Source organism: Aspergillus pseudotamarii (genome assembly GCF_009193445.1).
Source record: "Aspergillus pseudotamarii strain CBS 117625 unplaced genomic scaffold BDV38scaffold_20, whole genome shotgun sequence".
Taxonomy (NCBI): domain Eukaryota; kingdom Fungi; phylum Ascomycota; class Eurotiomycetes; order Eurotiales; family Aspergillaceae; genus Aspergillus; species Aspergillus pseudotamarii.
Window position 1 is genome coordinate 39,063 of NW_022475034.1, and position 21,225 is coordinate 60,287.

General features: G+C 48.8%; 8 protein-coding genes across 8 annotated transcripts; 5 read left to right on the plus strand and 3 right to left on the minus strand.

Moving 5' to 3' along the window:
- Window positions 1-370: 370 nt before the first annotated feature.
- Window positions 371-2,643, plus strand: BDV38DRAFT_292123 (M3 family metallopeptidase; the record flags this gene model as incomplete). The annotated part of the gene is made up of 4 exons (XM_032061934.1): window positions 371-1,624; window positions 1,684-1,810; window positions 1,878-2,379; window positions 2,433-2,643. The coding sequence occupies 4 exons, from the start codon at window positions 371-373 to the stop codon at window positions 2,641-2,643; spliced, it is 2,094 nt and encodes a 697-aa protein (XP_031914582.1).
- A 1,072-nt stretch (window positions 2,644-3,715) lies between these two features.
- Window positions 3,716-4,617, plus strand: BDV38DRAFT_292124 (uncharacterized protein; the record flags this gene model as incomplete). The annotated part of the gene is made up of 2 exons (XM_032061935.1): window positions 3,716-3,986; window positions 4,064-4,617. 2 exons carry the CDS (start codon window positions 3,716-3,718, stop codon window positions 4,615-4,617), a joined length of 825 nt encoding a protein of 274 aa, XP_031914583.1.
- Window positions 4,618-5,290: 673 nt separating this feature from the next.
- Window positions 5,291-7,099, minus strand: BDV38DRAFT_281830 (major facilitator superfamily domain-containing protein; the record flags this gene model as incomplete). The annotated part of the gene is made up of 6 exons (XM_032059642.1): window positions 5,291-5,563; window positions 5,625-5,957; window positions 6,014-6,277; window positions 6,368-6,623; window positions 6,686-6,904; window positions 6,960-7,099. 6 exons carry the CDS (start codon window positions 7,097-7,099, stop codon window positions 5,291-5,293), a joined length of 1,485 nt encoding a protein of 494 aa, XP_031914584.1.
- A 326-nt stretch (window positions 7,100-7,425) lies between these two features.
- Window positions 7,426-9,180, minus strand: BDV38DRAFT_281831 (Zn(II)2Cys6 transcription factor; the record flags this gene model as incomplete). The annotated part of the gene is made up of 1 exon (XM_032059643.1): window positions 7,426-9,180. The coding sequence occupies one exon, from the start codon at window positions 9,178-9,180 to the stop codon at window positions 7,426-7,428; it is 1,755 nt and encodes a 584-aa protein (XP_031914585.1).
- Window positions 9,181-9,768: 588 nt separating this feature from the next.
- BDV38DRAFT_281832 (M20 family metallopeptidase) lies at window positions 9,769-11,089 on the plus strand (the record flags this gene model as incomplete). The annotated part of the gene is made up of 2 exons (XM_032059644.1): window positions 9,769-10,682; window positions 10,738-11,089. 2 exons carry the CDS (start codon window positions 9,769-9,771, stop codon window positions 11,087-11,089), a joined length of 1,266 nt encoding a protein of 421 aa, XP_031914586.1.
- A 3,006-nt stretch (window positions 11,090-14,095) lies between these two features.
- BDV38DRAFT_270412 (YukJ family protein) lies at window positions 14,096-14,767 on the plus strand (the record flags this gene model as incomplete). Its single annotated transcript, XM_032057150.1, has 1 exon — window positions 14,096-14,767. The coding sequence occupies one exon, from the start codon at window positions 14,096-14,098 to the stop codon at window positions 14,765-14,767; it is 672 nt and encodes a 223-aa protein (XP_031914587.1).
- A 2,614-nt stretch (window positions 14,768-17,381) lies between these two features.
- Window positions 17,382-17,699, plus strand: BDV38DRAFT_281834 (uncharacterized protein; the record flags this gene model as incomplete). Its single annotated transcript, XM_032059645.1, has 1 exon — window positions 17,382-17,699. One exon carries the CDS (start codon window positions 17,382-17,384, stop codon window positions 17,697-17,699), a length of 318 nt encoding a protein of 105 aa, XP_031914588.1.
- Window positions 17,700-19,741: 2,042 nt separating this feature from the next.
- On the minus strand, window positions 19,742-20,230 carry BDV38DRAFT_281835 (uncharacterized protein; the record flags this gene model as incomplete). Its single annotated transcript, XM_032059646.1, has 1 exon — window positions 19,742-20,230. The coding sequence occupies one exon, from the start codon at window positions 20,228-20,230 to the stop codon at window positions 19,742-19,744; it is 489 nt and encodes a 162-aa protein (XP_031914589.1).
- Window positions 20,231-21,225: the final 995 nt, after the last annotated feature.

Below are 21,225 nucleotides of genomic sequence, written 5' to 3' on the forward strand. Positions count from 1 at the left end.
ATTACCTTTGTGTCCACTAGCATGAGCCCAGGGAATTCCCTTGGTAACATGCATAAGAGAATAAACCCAAGGATTAATCTAAGTTGTGAGCTGCAGCCTGCCAGAAACGGGTTTCTAATTCAGGGCATTAGGGCCGGGAAATTATCCGAAAAGAGGGGAAAGGGCCCGCTGCATTGTGTATTATATCAATATGTATTGATGTGTATTGATACGCCTCGCCGTACACTCTTCACATAACAATCCAATGTTTTGCATTACATACTGTACACGTCGTAGATAACCCTTAGTTTCTTATCTTGATCTGCTCACCCACCTAGTCTGCCCTTCCAGACCTCCACCTTTTGACCAGTACACTATCGAAATTGCAAAGATGAGTGAGCCAGCCTCGTCTAGATGTCCAATCCCAAGGTTCGACATCTCAGCAGAGGGTCTGGAAGAACAGGCGAAAGACCTCATCTCTCACATGGAGCAAGCCACCGCTCGCCTGATTAGCGCCTGCATAGACAACACCTCGATCAACTTCGAGACTATAATTGTGCCCCTGGCTCACATCGACAATAAGACCAAGGCACGAGTTCAAGATATAGCACTCTTCCAAGCCATTTCTCCCAGCCTAGATGTCAGGAAGGCAGCCTCTCGGGCAATCTATCTTGTGGACCGGGCTTATCTGAATATATTTCAGAACGAGAAGCTGTTTACCTTGGTGAGTCGTGTAAGGGAGAGTAATTCAAATACACACAGCAGGAGTGAAGAAGACGTCCGGCTACTTAGTAAATTCCATTGGAATTTTATTGAAAATGGTATGCATTTAACCGGCCCGAGCCGCGATCGGTTTCTCTGGATCTCCCATCGCTTGATCGAGCTTCGCGTCAAATTCATGGAGACCCTCGGCTTCGATCCAGGCTGCCTTTGGAAGAGTAAACAGCAACTAGCCGGCGTGTCTCTAAATAAACTATCGACCGGAGCGGGCGAGCACGATCGGGAGGGCTTGTATCGAATCCCTCTTACCAGACCAATCACCAATCTTATTCTGGCCGAGTGCCGCGTTCCAGACACCCGCAGGGAGGTTTATCTGCGTAGCAGTTGTCGATATCAGGCTAACGTGGAAACTTTCCGCGAGATCATTGTGCTGCGGGATGAGGCGGCTCGTCTATTAGGGTTCCCTTCTTTCGCGGCCCAGAAGCTCACGCAGCAGATGTTGGGTTCACCGGGCCACGTGAATGACTTTCTGGAGCATCTTCAGAATGCTTTGAAGCCACTAGCTGAGAAGGAGATTGCAAAGCTCCACGAGCTGACGGATACCGATGGCCCAATTCATCTCTGGGATTTTGATTTCTACCACACAAGAATACTGAAGGAGCAGAACCATGTCGACCACGAGTATATATCGCAATGGTTTCCTGCTAGGGTTACTGTTCAGCGTATGCTTGGACTATATGGAGAACTATTTGGCTTGCGCTTCGAGAAAGTGGAAATCTCGGACCGCTCTCACACTTGGCATCCAGACGTGGATCTATTCTCTGTCTGGGAGGACCAGGAGTCCGCTCTGATCGGATATCTCTACACTGACATCTTCCCTCGTGCCGGAAAATATAGCCATGCAGCCAACTTCAACATTTATCCTGTACGCCCCAAACTACAAACAGAACCTATGTTTATAATGTCTCCTGACTCTCCGCAAAGAGCTTCCTAGATACCAATGGAAAACAGACGCCAGTCGTGACCGCTCTCGTGTGTAATGTTTCTCAGTCAGAACCAGCGCTTCTGAGACACGCGGAAGTTGTTTCTATATTCCATGAACTGGGACACGGTTAGTATCTTGTCAAAGCCTCAAGTCCAGTGACTCAGCGGATGCTAATGAACGTCCGGTATGGAAGGGATTCACGATCTGGTAGGCAAATCCAAATACGCCATGTTCCACGGCCACCGTACTGTGGCCGACTTCACCGAAGCACCCAGTCAATTACTGGAGTACTGGTGCTGGACACCTGAATGCCTCCGACAACTCAGCTGCCACTACTCCTACGTCTCCCCAGAGCTTTACAGCCACTGGTTGGGCGGCCGGGACGAGAGGAATGCCACACAACCTCCGATGGAACTTCCTCTTGTGCTGGCTCAAAATCTTGGCGCTACGAAGCAGCTCAACCAAGGCATTCTCACTCTCCGACAGGTCGCATTCAGCAAATTCGACATGCAGATCCACAATCCCGATTCCCATCACGCTATCGAGAGGATGCATATCCCCAAAGTTTACAATTCGCTCCTGGAAACCACGACGGGCCTGAGTGGCCCGGGAAATGTGTATGATTGGGGTCACGGTCATGCCACGACCTCGCATTTTGTGTGGGGCCAAGAGGCTAGTTACTACTCCTACCTGTAGTATGTTATATTTCTCTGGTCCCATGTGAACAAGGTGCTGATAGACTTGCCAGTACTCGTACATTAGCCGCGGACATATGGTCATCCTGCTTCAAGGATTCTCCCATGAGCCGGCAGGCAGCCATAAAGTATCGACAGCAAGTTTTGAACCACGGTGGCAGCAAGAATGAACACAAGGCAGTGCAGGAATACCTGGGGAGGGCTCCCACCTCGGATGCATATTTGCAAGACCTTGGTTGTAAGGTCCTCACCACGTCAGCTTAAACACTGGCTGAAGAAAGGCGATCCCGAAAGGTCATGGCAACCAGTGGGCTTCTCATTACTGAGTTTGTGTAGAGTCTCAGTCTTGAGAAAATGGAAACCACTACGTCAATATTAATGTAATATTGTGCGTCATAGAGAATTGAATCAAGCCAGGGAGAAGCAGTTTTAGCTCTAGACCCCATCCAACCTGGTGTACCGCTGAAAGTACCACTGCTTACTAGGACTGTTAAACCGAGCGTTCCGATCCGCAGGAGGGATAGATGGCCAAAACATTAGCAATTCACCAAGGGTATAACGGGGCGGAAGTGGTCGAATCGCTTATTTCCATCAGCAATGATGATCGATTCCTTGCGCAGAATTCCCTTCTACTAAAATAGGCATCGGGTACTAGCCCTACGTCTCCGAGCCTGAACTGAAGGAGTTTCTTTTGACAACACGCATAACAGGTAAACCCAAGTGTCAAGACCAGTTATGGGTGGTGCTTCGACCCACCGCCAAGAAGACCGCGCAAGGTCTAATGGCCTAATACACAATAAGGTAAGACTTTCTCCGCTCTACGGGTAAACTCAGGGAATTTCCTAGTCAGTGGGCAAGGCGGTGCAAAAGCCCAAGGCTGGAAAGGTGAGATTTTGTCGATCAGTGAGACTCCTGAGCTCTGATTGATCGTTGTGAGGCCAGGACCCATCTGGAGGTACATTATCCACGCCCCAACAGCAACTCAAAGCGAAGCTCCGATTTGAAGACCCATTCGCAAGATTGCAAGACGAGAGGCTCTTCCTCGTTCGTTCCACGCTGAGGCCAAAATTGCCCAATGTGGGCATCTTGAAGGATTTAGCGCTTGCTGGCTGCATGTCCAAGTCATCTTCTAATCTTATGCGAGAGGAATTGCCGAGCTGAATAAAACCGGAGGATAATCCCTTTGACTTCCCCACCTCCGTTCTTCCTTTTTTCTTACCCAATATGACATCCGTGCAGTTGCCATCTGGGATGCCCTGACTTGGGTTTCGCGCACGGCAAGAGCTTTTCTTAATAAAAGGACCCACTCAAAAGGAAAACATAAAATATCTCAGCCATGTTCCATCTTCTGCCGTTACTAGCATTGATCACAACATCGGTAGCGGTGAGGTCCGATGCGACCTGCTACTTCGTCAACGGCAATATTGCCACGGCCGATGTTCCCTGCAACACGAGCGCAGAGATAACCACCTGCTGCAACAAGAATGACATATGTCTCTCGAACGGTCTCTGCTACCTCCAGAGCCAAGGAAACCACCCGGTCATGTCCAGGGGCAGCTGCACAGATCAAAATTGGGGCGGTGCTTGTAAAGCTGCAGAGCCATGTGGTACGTTGGAACTCGACTCGTCGAACCTCTCTCAACCAGCATCTTACATGGGCATACTAAAATGATTTGACCTGTAGCGCGCTGGAACCAGGGTACTGGCTACCGGGTTGTGAATGCAATCGATGACCAATATTGTTGTGGAAACGTTGTGAGCATCGACAACACTTCGATTGAATGTGCCGTCGATCGTGCCTTTACCGTCGCTATTGGAACCGTGATGCCTGGCGTCGCAGCGCTAGCCAACTACACCAAAAGCAGCACGAGCAGCAGTCCTTCTTCTTCAGGAAACAGTAGCAGTGACTCTTCAGGAGATACCTTGGCTGACAGGAACGATCGATCGACGCGACTCGCCATCGGGTTAGGTTTGGGTATTCCTCTGGGCCTGATCGCCGGTTCGGTCTTGATCTGGGGAGCATGGGAGCGCAAACAGAGGACTGCTTCGAAGACGGAGCTAGAGGCGCTGAAGGCGAGCCTTGCTGCCGCTGGCCCACCAAGTGGAATGGGGTACAATTATCAGCATGGTCATGGCTATGCTCCAGTCCCTGCCGCGCCCCCCACAGAGCTGGGTCAATACTCCATCCCCGTATCGGAGCTGGACTCAGCCGGGGCTAAGGGCTCGACAAGGAGGTAGAATACATGCCTAGTAATTAATAGTCAACGAACGTATGGTCCTATAAACCTGTTAGAACCTACATCTGGGTTAATTTCATGTTTTGGCTGGTCAATAACTAGTCTCAAATGGAGCAATAGTCTTTACTACAAATCCTTGGCTAGCATCACACATGAATATATAAGATAGAACAACCATAAAACAACAATAGCTCACAAAGGACGACTAGAAGGCCTATTTCCGGCGATGTTGATGTCAATAAAATCAATACGAACATGCTGCGGAGCGGATCCCTGGGCGTCACTTCATACTGCAGTAAGCATACCATACCGCATCACTTTCATTTAATAACCCGATGGCTGTGGCTTTTCTAAATTTCAGTCAAGTCAAAAAGCATCCGAGTACTCTGCCTCCTCCCACCTCCCGCCAGCCATGAGCCCTGTAGGTCGATGTCGATTGACCATGCACATCCTAGGACGGATGGAAGATCCCTGCAGAGATTTGGCGCATTTATTGCGTCCTGCTTGGCTTCAACGGCAGACTCTCCGGCCCCGTCAAACGCCATCGTCGTCTATTTAATTAATGTTTGTTATACGTGCCAACTTAGACCATGTATAGTAATACCTTAGGGCTGGATAAACATGGAACCATTGTGATCCAACAATGATTGTCTTCATCCTAAACATAGTTTAATTTAATACACATAGCGAAACTGCAAGAGCTCCTTATCAGTCTTGTCCAGGACGGTAGCATCGAGATTCTCGAACGAATTATCACCATCCACATGCCCCAGGCGATCCCGACGATTATTCTCCCAGATCAGATAGTACCGCAGACAAAGGGACAGTACCAGCGAGATGACAAAACATATCAGCATCGCGAGGAAGCCCGATGGATACGACGGTTCTTCATCGGGGAAAAATAGATGCGGTCCAATGATATTCCCAGCACAGTATCCGATAAACACCTGAAAGAGATCAGTAGGGAACTTTTCACTTCAGACATGATCCAAAGGGGGGCGTTTGTACCATCGCGTTCACCGTGGTCTTTTTCGTGAACCCTCCAATGTTGCCCGTCGACATTGACAGCGTCAACGGAAAGTTCACGGCGTAAGCGCCCGCTAGACAGTACCCGATAAATCGAGTCCAAACATTGTCGGGGGATATTTGCCGAGCCATCGCAGCCCCAACGATCGAAAGGGCCGAGTTCCATACCATCCAATACGTTCGGCTGTTGTCAAACCAAGAACAACCGGCGGTGGAGACATAGACGAGGACACCCTGGACCACGTAGGTTATGATCTGAACAAGCAGTGTATTCAGCGTACTGAAGCCAAAACCTTCGATGATGATCGAGCCGAACTGGTCCGTCCTTTGTCAGCGCCGTGATATCTTCGTTGCTTTCCAGGTCAGCCTACATTGGACACCCCGCCATTGGGAATGGAGCAGCTGATTTGGATGAGGACCAATGCCCAGCATTTCAAGTCACAGAGTGCCTCAATAAATTGGCACACCTTGAATTCATCATTCTTGATGCCCGTCATATTCTCCTGGACTCTCATAACAGCCTTGTGTCGGTCATCTTCACCGAGAAACCTTGCGTTCATCGGGGTATCTGGAAGCCAGTAGAAAAGAATAAAAGCCCAGACAATCGTGATAGCACCAAAAATGAGAAACACGGCCTAGGGAAAGTCAGAACGTAATGCAAGGACTGCAAGAGCCAATCAATCCGTCCCTGGGCACATATCAAGGAAGACATCAACCATGCTTACCTTCCATGGAGCGATCGATTGCACATGACCAATCCCGTACGCAACCAGCCCTCCAAAGATCCCCGCGATCGTAATTCCCTGAAACCAGACCCCATGGCGAAAGGGCTGTTCGGATCTTTTGTACCACATGGAAACGACAACGCTGAGACCGGGAGCAATGGCGGCTTCAGTTGCACCGAGGAAAAAGCGCACCGCGATGAGGCCTGGGCTGTTGAACACCGTTGCCGTCAGCATCAACACGGCCCCCCAAACAATGCTGGAATTCCAGTCAGTATCTCTGCACGACAGTATCCCGGAATGGAGCCACCAGAAACATACATCGATGTCGAAATCATTTTGCCAACGGAAAACCGAACCAGCAACACCGCTGCAACATAAGACGCAGCTAAATAGCCGAAATAGTAAATACTGCTGGCCCACGAGTAATCCTCTCCGTGAAGACGCAGATCATCGGTCAAACCCAAAATGGACGTGAAACTCATCGCCGACTTGTCGAGAAATTGGAACATGTACGAAACCGCCATCATTGGGAGCAGGCTGGATGTTGTTATGAGCGACGTCGCAATCCCATCACATATACGACATAACTTACTAGAGGTCAATCCGGCGCAGAATCCGCTTGTCCTCCTCCAGAGGAAGCGACTGCACATCGAGATCTCCTAGCTCAACGTCCTTGAGAGTTTCATGCGGACATGATACCTTCGGTTCAATTGGTTGGTTGGTGTCGGCCATTGTGCGGGCAAGGTTCGACTTGGTGAAATGCAAGCGTTGAACTGGGCCTCAAGCTAGGTTGGAGACATTTATATATATACAGAACCACTGAAGTGCCGCTTCAAGGCCATTGGTAACCTTTTCCCCGCAATTGAAGTCCAGTACTGGATATCGAATGGCCATAGCGCCACAACTCTAGCATCCCGTGCAACATGTCAGGGTCATAAGAAGAGGAGAGAGAGAGAGAGTTACGAGAGAGAGGGAGTGGAATAAGCGATAGTCGGCTATTCAGTCAAAGCGGCGGTGTTTTAAAGTTCAGACTCCCGGGTGTATGAATTGAATAAACCCTAGAGAACAAACAAGCCAAAATCACGAGACGCGAAGATACCCCGCACATCCACACGTTCCCCCGACGTGCTTTGCAGATCAACCAGATGAACCAAGAACTGATACGCTCGTTGGAAATTGAGGCCAAAGGGACGGAGGGCATGGAATCGGCTGAGGACCCACTCCCGGTGGAGGTGGTCATTCGTCTCCAATGCCACTATGAACAATGGCCACGCAATGCGCACCATGGCCTTCTCGCCGTCGTATTTGTGTGCCTGGAATGCCAGATTCATGATATGGCGTAACGAGTCGACCGGTTGCGAGGTCAGAGAGTGGGTGAGACCCGAGCGGACGCGGAGGAAATAGAGAACCACGGCGTAAAACAGTGGCACAACCCGGCGGAGATTGGCAACGAGCCGATGCGAGTTGTCTGTGGCCACAGAAAGCCCCGCCGCCACGTCAATCACATCGCAAAATTTATTGCGAGTGCTCTCGATCGAACGTTCAACGTCGGAGGCCCACCGGGTCGCCGCCTCGGTCTTTCCGTCCTCGAGTCTCGCCAGCTGGGCTACCATCAATCGCAGTTGTACACAGGCACCCTCTAAGAAGAACACGTTTCGATTTTCAACATCATCCAGTAATTCGGTTTGGGGGTACTCATCGCCCCATACGATCCGGTAGAGTGGGCTGGAGTAATGGTGCAACTGCTCGAATGTCTCCAAAGCCTGACTGTAGTGACCAGCCTGGCCGTCCACGGCGGTTGTGCTCATGAGCTCGTATAGGGTGGCATGTAGTTGACTATCCAATCCAGAGCCGGCCGCCGACGTGTCAAAGTTAACCATCCACATTAAGAGTCGGGCAGCATAAAGTGACAGGTGATCGTGTGGTGCCAGTCCATGGGCACGGGAGGGGAGAGTCCATGGTTGATGTGCTCGAGCAACGGGGGGGAAACGTCTGATCTTGTCGCTGTATTGTAGCCGGAGGATCTGCGCGGCGCCGTTGAGGTGGTGCACCAGTCCAGCGCACTTGTCGTCGCCGTACTTTTGCTCGTAGAACAGCATGAGGTACAATGCGGTGTAGGTCGAGTCGAAATTGAACTGGTGAGAACTGTCATTCCCGATGACGTCGGCCATCAGCTTAAGGGCGTGGGCGTAATGCCAGAGAGGAGAACCGGCGCCGAGCCCGAGTTCATGCCCGCTCTGTAGATTCCTCTGAAACTCCATCTCTCGCCCTCCCACCGCCAGCACCATGTGCATCACGACCGGATTTATCTCGGCGACTCTGAACATGAGGGAATAAAGGGAATAGTCCGGATTCTTGGTGTGGTGGAGCTTGGCAAAAGTCGTCCGGAAATAGCGGATGGCCTCATGGTCGCTGGCGGTGAGTGCCACCGAGGAAGTGCTCATCGCGGGCACCGGCATGCAAAAGGTCGAGATGGATCTTGCTGCGTCTTGCCGCAACAATGACTGAAACCAATCACTTGTGGGCGATGTTTGGGGCGCGGTGTCGGGACCGGCGGTGCCTGCAGCAGGGCGCCGGCGCTGTGACTGGACGATCTGCCGTCCGATCTTAAATGCCTTCCGCCGTGGCGTATAATCGCAGAGAAGCTTCAGCCGGAGACATCGCCGGCACCGTGGCCTTCCCTCGTCGCATTTGACCTTTTTGGTCCGGCAGGTCCAGCATCCACTACGTGACCGTGGTGCATGCCGCCCCTCGGATAAACGGGGAGAGGGGGGCGACGACGGCTGTCGGTGAGGGTCTGAGGGCGAATCCATGGTGTCATATGTGCCAAGGGCTAGTGGAAACTGGATGCAAGGGTGAACCTCGATTGTTGCTTGGACAATGACAGCGAGGAGGGGGGAGGAGGGATTTGCGTTGAAGTGCGTGGCTGAAAAGGCAGCCTCTCCATGATAATGATGACCCTGCCAAGCCGGTGAACAGACGCACCTTCAGGAGCTATACGGGATTAAGAAATAATTTGCGGGGTCCCAAAAAACAATCTAGTTCAACTTTGCCTTGTACCCCGGCTTTACGCTCCAATCAGCGACGACAGATAACTGGATAGCCGACAGTCGCTTGCTCGAGCTTCTGCGGCCACTGAGATAGACTCATCGAGATAGCCGGCGGTCGGCTAAAAGGGAACGCCGTGATACTTCATCGTGGGAGTCTCCTGCCTCCACCAGGACATTGGATAGATGGGGTTCACTGAGCCCGCGAAACGAGGGATGTTGTGGTCATTCCGGCAGCGAAATAGACCTTTAAAACGGCCAGCCGTCTTCACTTGTTTATGCCATTCTGGTCCTTCCTCGCAGCCTGCCCTCTCTCACACACACACAGGACATAAACCGTCACCCAAGCCCAATATGACAGAGATCAAACACAGCGACGAGGCCACCGGTATGCTAACTGATCAAGTGATCAATGCCGCGCGTGCCATCATCGACGCTCAGCTTGACGACCTGAGCCCATCTCTGCGCACGGACGTCAACAAAGTCATCCACGACAATCCAGAGCTTGGATATAAGGAATTTATCGCCCACGACACACTCGCATCCTATCTCGAGGAGCGTGGATTTAAAGTCACGAGAAAGGCATATAATATCGACACTAGCTTTGAAGCCGAGGTAGGCAGTGGTGCCCGTCTGGTCGTGTTCTGCGCCGAGTATGATGCCCTTCCTGGTATAGGACACGCCTGCGGTCACAACCTGGTCGCCACGTCGTCTCTGGCCGCTTTCCTGGGAGCTGCCCGCGCATTGGTAGATCTGAAGATCGCAGGGCGTGTGCGCATTCTTGGTACACCGGCGGAAGAAGGGGGCGGAGGTAAGGTGAAGCTCATCGAAGCCGGCGCCTTCAGCCCCCCAGAGGATATCGCGGGAGCCTTCATGATACACCCCATGTCCAAGGAGTCACTCAATTTAGGGGACTTTTCCGGACTCGCTGGATGGAGACTGATTGCGAGCCAAAAGCTCCGTGTCGAGTTCAAAGGTAAAACGGCGCATGCGGCCGGTGATCCATGGCATGGTCGTAACGCACTAGACGCAGCCGTGGCAGCCTACAATAATGTGGCATTGCTACGGCAGCAAATTGAACCGGACGAACGGATCCACGGCGTCTTTGAGGACGGCGGCGCTGCACCGAACGTCATCCCAGAGTACACGCGAATGAACTGGTGCATTCGAAGTGCCACAACGAAGCGATCGAACGAACTATTAGATCGTGTCAAGAAATGTTTCGAAGCTGGCGCCGCGGCTGCTGGCTGCGCTACCAGCTATATCCCGTGAGTAATCGTATTGTTCTAAGTTTTCAAGGCCATACACGACTAATCATGCTAGGTCTCCCACATATATGGACCTCCGTGTAAACGATACGCTTAGTGAAATATATGTAACGGAAATGGCCGCGCTGGATGAGAATATCATGACTCGGGAGGCTCAAGCGAAAGCATTTGGCTCGACGGATATGGGCAATGTATCCTATGTGGTCCCCAGCTTCCACGGCGCTTTCGCCATCCCGGTATCTTCGGGCGTCGCTTGCCATAACCCAGATTTCGCGACAGCGGCTGCAACAGAGGAAGCTCATACCATTGCAATCAAATCTGCCAAGGGTTTAGCAATGCTAGCTGTTCGAGTCCTTGTTGAAGATACCATTGCTCTAGCCGCGAGGAGGGACTTTGAAACCTGTTAATTGTGTATATACTTGGCTCACTCAGTGTTTGGAAAGTACAACGATGGAGGCTCCTTCAGATGTGAGCCTTGGGCAAGACGCCGGGAATAGAGACGTGTGACTATCGCTGGCCCTTGTAAATACCCTGGCCTGTCAATACTTGATAACCGACCCAGTAGGAAGAGGGCGTATTCACTCTCCAGGCTCCCATAAGGCCATCTCCAATGGGTGTAATCTTGGTAGCAAGCACTATAAAGGGAGCATCTAGAATGCAACATTCAACATCACCTTTCCCATCTGATATGCGATAATCATCCAATTCGGGATGTACTCTGATTGATTAGGCCATCATGACTAGAGTTGGGATCGGGTCGGGGGATGACCCTTGCAGAATTGCCCCGCGCAATAAATCAGTCCGTAGACCAGACAATAGACCGACTGTTAACGATATACCTATCCAGCGCATCTGAAAATATAATCCTGGTACCATAACAGCATGTTCCATACGCACGTTGTGAGCCATAAGAACAGTTGCCGTAATACGATAAGGACGATAAGACTCAGAGCAATAAATGAAGGTGAAAGAAACACAACTACAATGATAGCAGGAATAAGGGCCCGGGGAAAGATGAAATACAGAAAAAATACAGCTGTAGTTATCCAAGCCGAGGCTTGTGAACCACTAGCAGCAAACACCATTCCTCACCCAAATTTTTCATCAGATGTGTTCCAAGCAGGGTTGCAAGTAATTAGGGTGAAGAAATGTTAGGTGGATTGCAAAGAGCCACAAATACTGAGTGGCAGGTGGTATGGTGGTTCACTATATACTGAGGACATTGGTGTCTCTTATGTAGACTATTCAGTTGACAGTCCTGATAAACCAACATCAATGACAGAATAGAGTATCTGAGAAGTAAATTACTGAATAATGGTCTCCCGTTACTTATGTTAGCACCATGTATACCAGACACTCCTTTTCCCACAAAGCCCTTGCTACATGGCAATGCGGAAGTATTGTCCTTCTAGACATCTTTTCATCTTTACGGCAGCCTGACTTAACTTCGGCCATCCATCTAGTGGATATCAGTGTTTCGTCAGATATCCACCCCTTTACCTCTAAGTTTGACAACTCCTTTTGTAATATGCCGGCTGGTGCATTTATTGGAGTAGATGCAGCTCGCCTTACCATGGCTGGAAATCAGGGTATTTCATAATTAAGGGCATTAGTTTCCTAAATATCTATAATGCTAGGACACATGTCAGTTCTGGACCAATTTCAAATGTTCGCATTATGCATGAAAGTTCGAGGAATATGGTAAGTTTGACCATAAGCCTGCAGTAAAGAGTATTCTGATCAGGACTTCTAGTCGGCTCGTTTAGCTGTGGAAGCAACATCCAATGTCACACAACCTTACCATCAAGAATCGCAGGTAAAGGGCATGGCTGACCTAACGCTCTATGCAATCATCAAAAATGAGCGGCTCTGTATGAGAATACAGAGGGTAGATTGCCATACCCTTGAACAGCGCGTTATTGGCGTTTCAGACTGGGTAAATAACTTATCAAACATGACACTGAAACTCTACAATGAACTTTATCGACAAGTGTCAAACTTTATAGTGGGTATTCTCGGAGATTGGGAATTCGACGTATTCAAGTTGCAATTCCCCATCCCGACCAGAGACGGCCACAGCATTCTAATTCAACTAGAGGATGTCCAGATAGCGGTGCTCAACACAATGGGAGAGGCATTAATCATTGCTTCAGGGACGCCGACTGTCTGCATATGTACTTGATGCTTGTATTAAGGCTTAATTAGCAAAATGTATATGTCACTGTGAACCATCCCCCCCTACAGCGCTCGGACATTGACATAAATAAGTGATGGGCTGTGGGAGTTGACTCACCAGTGAGTATATTCTTCTAATATTACTCTACCTATCATTTTTAGTCACATTCATGACGATGACTGCTTTCCATCGACTCAGTCGACGCTAGGTTTGTGGGGTATAGTTAGGAACCTAAAACCCTTGAGAGGAGGGTTGGGTGCGGGTTTGCATAGGTTCTGCTGAAATCTAGTCGTTGTTGAGCTGGATTAGCTTATGGCTTAGTTAACTAGGTTAGGCTATGCCATTCGGTAGACATCTTTAATACCTGGTGTCGCAAGACAGCCAGGAAGAACAACAATAGGCTAAACAGTAACTGAATTAGACTGAACCTATTGTCAACTGTAATTCTGCTGTCGGAGTCAGAATGGGCTAGATTATGCTATGAAAAAGGACACGTAACAAGACTATCTGATAGGCCCTAGGAAATAAGATTAACAACCATCCACAGTTCCATACATGAACGATACATCATAGATGTCGGGGAATTCTCCCACCTTCCGAGCACCTAATCCCATGGTCCTTGGAAACTGACCACCTCGTATTTTCCCGCATTGGGATTTCGGGATGTACTCACTTCTTTCACTGAGGTGCATACATCCGCCGTGCCCTTCCAATAGCAGCAGTATACCTGGAAGCTCCTTCGACCCCACTTTTACTTTTGCTTGAGCCGACTGTCAATTTACTAATAATCAAAGTCTAGAGCCGACTCATGCCTGGTGTTAATACGATGCCAAGATAAAATATGGCAAAGCTTAATTGCGCGGCATGGACCTCTTGTTTCGGTCGTTGGCTGCAAACGGCTGCCATCTGCTCAGTCAGAGCCTGGACCTCCAGATGTTACAGATCATAAGATCAGTCTGTCCCGATCTGATCACCTGTCTAAGTCCATTCTCTCCAATTTTACTGGAAGTGTCGGTGTAGTGGCGTGATCTCGCTGGAAAGTTTAGTCTATGAAACCAACAGGTAACGATGGAGAATTCTATGCGTGAGATAACTTATGCTTACTCTCACTATAAACATAAGTAGCAGCGCCTCAAGGGCCAAAGCAGGACAGGTCAGGCCTTGTAGACTACAGCCACCATTCTCTTTCCATACTGCCTCCTATCTTCGAACTTCGACTTACTTCGATTTAAAGAAGATGCCTGTCCCTCACTACGGCGTCTGGGTTGGTAAACCCACTAGGTATACTGTTGATGGACCGCACGATCGCACTCCACACATTCAGCTCTTCTTTACCGATGACTCCTCGAGGGAGCGGAGGGCTGCAATCAATGTCAAATCTCGTGGTAAAGAATCTCGCCTTGTATTTTGGTCTTCTGACAACTTCACCCCTTCCATCACGGACAACCTCTCGAAGTTGGACCCCGGTTTTTATTTAGTCCAGGATGACTACCATTATCGTTACAGACACTATCATTCAGAACACCCCGATCTACACGGTATTGACCTTTATCGCATGACGGGCCTTCTGGATTTCAGGTCTGCACTGGTCTTGCCAGACAATATTCCGGGCCGGGACAATGATATCCTGGACAAGATGAGGCCCATTCTTGATAATGCTATCGACAACTCCGCAACTATTTTTATTTTTGGTTCGTCATTTGGATCTGGAATCCATAATGTTCATATGAACCAGGGCAGTCTTCCTCAGTTTGATAACGGCGTCTACTCGGATGGAGCTCTACTATTCAAGTTCGACGACGAACACTGGGAAGCAGTGTTTCTGGCCTTTGCTTCGCAGAGGCTCCCAACTGACGATGAAGGAAAGCCGGAGCGGGACAGTGAGACCTTATTGGAAATGCTTGAGTAGGGTAGCCGACGATACATGATATTTTACGGCTGTTGGTAAAAAGGATAGGATCAGTTAATCTCTTCCCCATGAACCTAGCTAAACTGGTGTAACTCCTTTTGTTATGTCATGCTACATGTTTGTATTTGTACTACGACATATGGAGAGTATTAGCATTACTTGCGGTTGCTTGTTGCTAATTTCTATTCCTTTCCCTATATGGCGACATTGCCACGCAACTGTAAGGGACATTCACTGATACCTACTGACTTAATTGGGACTTTGCGTACTATTTGGAAAGAATTACGTTAAGCATCAATCAAGCTGAGCGCTGACATCTGTCCACACATTATTGTTGCAATGCTGCACCCCATCTTGGGTCTCAAACAGAACTAGCTACTGTGTATGCATTTATTTCCCCTCGGTACCTGTGTCCACCCTGTCATATGGTCTGATGCACGCAATACTGCAGGTCCTCTCATGGCCACAAACCATAAAGGTCCAAACAGACGGTAAGTAGCAAAGCGGTTGGCAAAGGGGGCCTGCGTGAGAAGCGAAAGAAAACGGCCACCGTAAAGCCCTAGGGCAGACATAAAGTTCGCCTTCAGAGATGCCATCCTGTATAATAGTTAATAGAGACACTAGGATAGATATAGTCGTAACTGCTTGCATATCACTGTAATTGGTGGGGCTCAGGGTAAAGGAGACTTGTCAACCTACCAGATTTCCAGGCATCGTTTTACGTGGGAAGCGTTTCACTCAAAGCTAATATACTTACTATTTTTGAAGCATGGCCAGTATCCGGATAGTTAGGTATTAAATAAATATTGACCGGGTAAACCTACAATGCCACTCCACTACTTTCTATCGAATGAGCTTAGTTTGTCTAACAATTGAATCAAATGTAATAGAGAGGTAAGTAGCACCACCAGAGAAATGATAAGTGACTGCTAATTGCGCTGTGGGATATCGTCGTGCAGATTCAGAGTTTTGTGTACTGCATACTGTCAAACGTAATCTGACCGCAGCCTGGAAACGGACCCACGGTAGATCTAATACAGCCGTGGAGACGGCCGGGCTTGCGTTTTGTCGGCACTCAAGCAGTTGTGTTAGCTTAAAACCGGGAGAATGTGTTGGCTGAGTTGGATGGGCTGTCGAGCACTTCTCCTGAACTATTGGAGAGTTACAAGGCAGCATTCGTAGATAGTCCGAAGGTTACTAGTGAGATATATCCGCGGGCACCTCATCATATTGAACTGCAGGTCTTTACTTAGGAGTGCGCCGATCGGTATGATTTACGGCCGAATTTGTCTCCCTTTTTCTGTCCGGGAAGAGGAGGAAGAAATCGATACAGAGGTGCTCCAAGTAAGAGTGGTATTGCCCCAAGGCACTTTGAGAAGTCAGAACGCTAAGAAGCACGGACACAGACGTTTATGCATGTTCAAGTATGTAACTGGATATTCATATTTAGCTCATACATAAGGACCTCGTTTTCGGGGGCTATCTTTGACGGTTACGCCCAAAGCTAGGGATTTTGTAGGCCAGCATATCAATACTCTGGGCCTTCGCCCTAAGAAAGACAAGTGGCAATAAGCGTTCAAGAAACGATCGAAAGTTCGTAAGTTCGCTAGTACAGTCGGTTGGTTGGTTGAACTCATCTAGCTGCCCTCACAAAAGGCCATATACAGGCCACTACAACTGCGCGTATTCTTTTATGTCTACGTTTCATATGATTCTTAGACGAGCTTAGAGAGCCTCGCCGTGGCCTACTCGCCGTTGATATCTTGCCCTCAGGTAGCGCGGCTTTGGAATCGCTAATATGCTTCCGTGAAGCTCAGGACAGCCTCGACCGTCGTGGTATCAAGAGCATTATGGAGCTTACCTCTTTTTCCTTCACCAGGTCCTCCCAGGAGGGTGAACAGGCTACTTACTGCTTCGTCACCCTTCTCCTGAACGTCTCGCGAAGGACCCTTCAGCGAAACACAAACCGCGAGAACATATGTGATACTAGAATCCATCAATGACGTCCGCTATGCCAGCATTGATCGGCTTGGTGTTTACAACATTCGGGGCTTTCGGATAATTTGTTTCTCGGCCTCGGCTGGTTGTCAGCATTTTGGAAAGGCTCGTATGCTTACCCGAAAACTGCCATCCCTACTCTACAGTTTTGTGGGAGAACTAGCGCTACAGAGTACACTGGTTGCCATCTCCAGCCACCGAGAGATACATATCGAAACCAACGCTTAAAACTGGGCAATCTAGAAGTGGCAAACTGACGATCAGCCGGGTGGAGCTGTTATCACAGAGGATCGTCGTCCGGAGCTCCAGTTCCTATGCCATTCATCAAACTAAACTTACCATCGGTAATTCCGAGCCTCAATTCACGTAAAGCCCATGAGAGAAAGTGGAGAACGAGAAACGTTATGGCGAGAGCACATAGAGGTCAAGTTCTAAACTCAGATTGTTTGCTACCATCCTACCATCCACGGTTCCTAGCTGCTTTCTTTCTATTTTCTGCTCAGTGCCAACGTTGGCAAACTATCCTTTTGGCCCCAGGCTGCTGGGTAACACTTCTGTTCACAGAGAATCCAACATCGCCGTCGCAGGGGCAGCTCGCCCAGTCGGTCTCGTCATGATGCAACCTTTCGATCTCCAATTGCCTGATGGCAACAACCTGGCTGGCCGTGTATACAGCCCTCAGCAGACATCGAATGTTCGAAGATACATGCTCTTGTTGATCTGCGTGCACGGAGGCGGCTATGATGTAGAGTACTTTGAAATTGACTCACAGCACTCTGTTGCGCGCGACGCACGAGCTTCGACAGTCCCCGTGATTTCACTCAGCAGACCCAGCTACGGTGGAAGGACCCCTCTTGCGACCATTGCCGACGGCAGATCCTCTGGGGAACAACAGAGGCAGTATCTAAACACGACAATCCTACCAGCACTCTAGAAGCAATTCGGCTCGTGGAGTGGCGCCACAAGTGTTGTTCACTTGTGCACTCGAATTGGGGCCATGGTGCCTACCATAGCAGCTGGCTGTCACGTTGGGGCCGAGGGATATAGTACTTCGGGGCATCGGTGTCGAACATGTGGAAGAACCCAGACAACAAATAATCCAATTACTTCGCGACCGAACGGACGCGCTTCTCTTCGATACCAAGGCGAAGGATGCTGTGATGCTCCAGCTCCCTCACAAAGCCCTTGTGGATCCAGCCGTGTGCCTTCACACTGAGCGCTTAAATAGGCCATTGCCCTCGGCTGAGCTTCACGACATCAATCTCATCTAGCTAGATCCCTGGACGAAGTATCCTACTGCGATACCAATTGCTTTGATGGACGGACTGGGAGAGTTTCATGGACTTTGGTTGTCTACCGGGGAAGCTGTAGCACGATAAAAGTCAGCCTTCCCAGGTAGCTCACGCGTTGAATCTGGGATAGTTCCTCTGGCTCCCCATTGTATTGGGATGAACCTCCAGGGTACGGGTTCGTTGTACAGGTGTTTTTGATTCGCCTATGAGTGTGTAGTTTCATAATGCCTCTGGTCGGAAAGCTGAGATGCGGTACCTTCCACCCTAGTCGGACCATGATAGTCAAATAGAGCGAATTGCTTAATCAAAACATCAAGTTAAACCGATTTGTATCATTCGCGGTATCTGCCGTATAGTCCATCAGCCACACCCTTGATTTCTTCTTCGGCTAATCTTAGCTCTCTGGGTCTATTGGCCGTTTTCCCATTATTATTAAGATGCCTTGATACGACTGTTTTGGTTGGACATTTCACACCCACTCTGCCGCTTATGACAGACATATATAGAGGCCAACATCCGCATAGCCGATGGTGAATCCCATTTAGCTGCCAGGTTTATAGAGTGAGTCACTGTTCCGCTGATGTAGGTTAGAATTATCCATTGGGCTGTGAGTTTACGTTCTATTTTCTGCCTCGACGTCTACTTGAGCTTTAACGTGTAGTACATCAAGCAGGTCTGGGGCAAAAACGAGATCCTGGGTTGGGTAATCATGGAGGTTTCGGCTGAGCTTTCCATCGAATCCTTAAATTTTAGCGATGTGATCAAGAAACCCTCCAATGGGAAGAGCTTCACAACTGCTGCCATCCAGATCCCACGAAAGCTCATATTGAGAGTACATGGTAAGGATAACTCAACTCCAAGATCTTCCTCCGATTCTTATTCCGAGGTGTTCCACAGGTTCCAAGGAAATGTTGATGGGCTTGTGAATGGCTCACAAACCATGACTTCTGGTGGGACGTGAGCAGTTAACAATCTGTCCCATTGAAGTCCACCGGATGGGAGACCAAGCTGTCACTGAATCAACAGGGTCTATCTCGATTCGCTTTTCCTATGAAGGACAACAGTGCGACTACATTCCATCGAAACGATTCATCTGTCGCCTACAGAAAGTCGACGATAAATGGAATCTGTTAAGGTTGGATGTCATATCTGACGGCGATAGTATTACTTCGACAGTACCCTCTGCGCAGGTTGACTTCCGGATACCGCCTGGCTCGAGGGAAAGCTATAAGTGCATTGCGGGACTTCTGGGTCAGAACGAGTTAACATCAAGCAGGATATGCCTGGTGTGGACGATCCTTCTTGTGATACAGTGACGGATAGAAGTTTCCATTCGTCGAACGAGTAGATCCATGGGCTTTCTTTTTTCTTCTTCTTCTATCCCATCAAACCAATGCCAGCGAATTATTGACATGATAGTAATCTCTAGACCCTGGCTCATCAGCCCCTTGATAGACCTTTCAAACCAGTAAAACATAGAGATTTTAGAGGCGATTAAGTGAATTTTTTTTAATGTAAATCTACCGTGTACCTTTTCCACCACAAGGCAAGGTCTTTACGTAGTGGACAGAATGTTAGCAATCCATACCCGACTGGCAATGTTGGCATTTATGCCATGTGTTGACCTTATAGCACAGATTATATTGTTAACATTGTACTAGATTCTCAATGATGTGGATGTGATTTAGTAGCCCGAAAACGTATCTTCTCTTTCCTTCTTGAAATAGAGACACATGCTGTCCACAACGGCATCAGCACCACTGACTTCATCTCTGCCGGTAGCCCCAACCCATTCACCATTACCAAGGTTTGGCAGGTCAGTTGCTTCCCCCTCCCGTCCCCCAACCTCCCAGTGGCGGTTTAGGGTTGTGTGGAACTGAAACCCGTTGAAAAAACCGTCGTTATGTCCTGCAAATACAGTCATATGATTTATTCTTTCACCGTCCAAGAATTCGAAAGAATGGAGGTGATAGTCGGTGTGAGGGTCTTTGCCCCCAATACGCTCGCTTTGGTGGCCATCGTCGAATTGGAATCTGAGTGCACCGAGGACAGGGTAGTTCTTCCAATTCGCGTCCCAGGCGTCAATACGCTTTATCTTGTGTTCGGGATCTCTGAGATCATAGGGACTGCCCCCACGGCCGCCATAAGGTCCGTCCTTTTCCCAGGGTAGCATATTAGCCAGGGTGTTCTATGGAGATTTTTAAGAGGTATAAGAGGATTGGTCTTTGTTGTATGGTATGAGCCTGATCATAAAATATTAGAATGATGGGACTTGAGGACCAAACGATGGGATACAGTAGAATGTTGCGCCTTTATATAGGTTTCGATGGGGCAAGACTTGGTCGGATTGGATCGAAAGTATACAGCAACATGGCTCTGTGTAAATGAAGCCGAAAACACACCGACAGTGTATGCTGGCCTTTCATCGTCAGAATTGTCTCATCATATGACCAGATTAAATTCATGAATATATCATGAAGACGTATGTTTACAGCCCTGGAACCCTATCTATGCCAATAGGGAAACGGGAAGCATCATATCCAAAGTCATAATTGCCTACAATGACGTCTCTACTGTTCTTCTACTGGCTAGACAGGGAGACATGTCCCTTCTATAACCTGAGAATGACATTATATCCATAGATTGGTGTAACATGCTTATAAACATGCCATAGGAGAAGCCGTTTTCGTTTATGGACAATCATCTGTTACTATCTCCGGCTATGTCAAGTAGAACTGTCATAGTACACTATGTCATACTTCGGACTAACCTATCCACAAGGTACCATGGACCCGTGAACCAAGGATATAGCGCTTTGGGAAATACTTCCGCGTAGTAATATATGCCATGAATCGAACACGCTTTATATGGTTAAAATTGGATCTACTTGGAAAGTCCTTATGGAAAGTATATTAGTTATTGTTTTGGATGTGTCATTAACTGAAAATACTAATACTCTAGCTGTTGTAATCGTACCACAACCTTAGAAATTCAGCGATTCCGTTGCATCCGAAAGTTAAACAGATAAAGTTTGAATAGGCTCGACCAGTCCGATGATGGCATGACTTTGTTGCGGCATACGATATGTATGTCAGCACGAATGCCTACCAATATACCGATAACGAGTACATATCATTACGTGCGAGTGGTTTACCACTGATAGTGGCG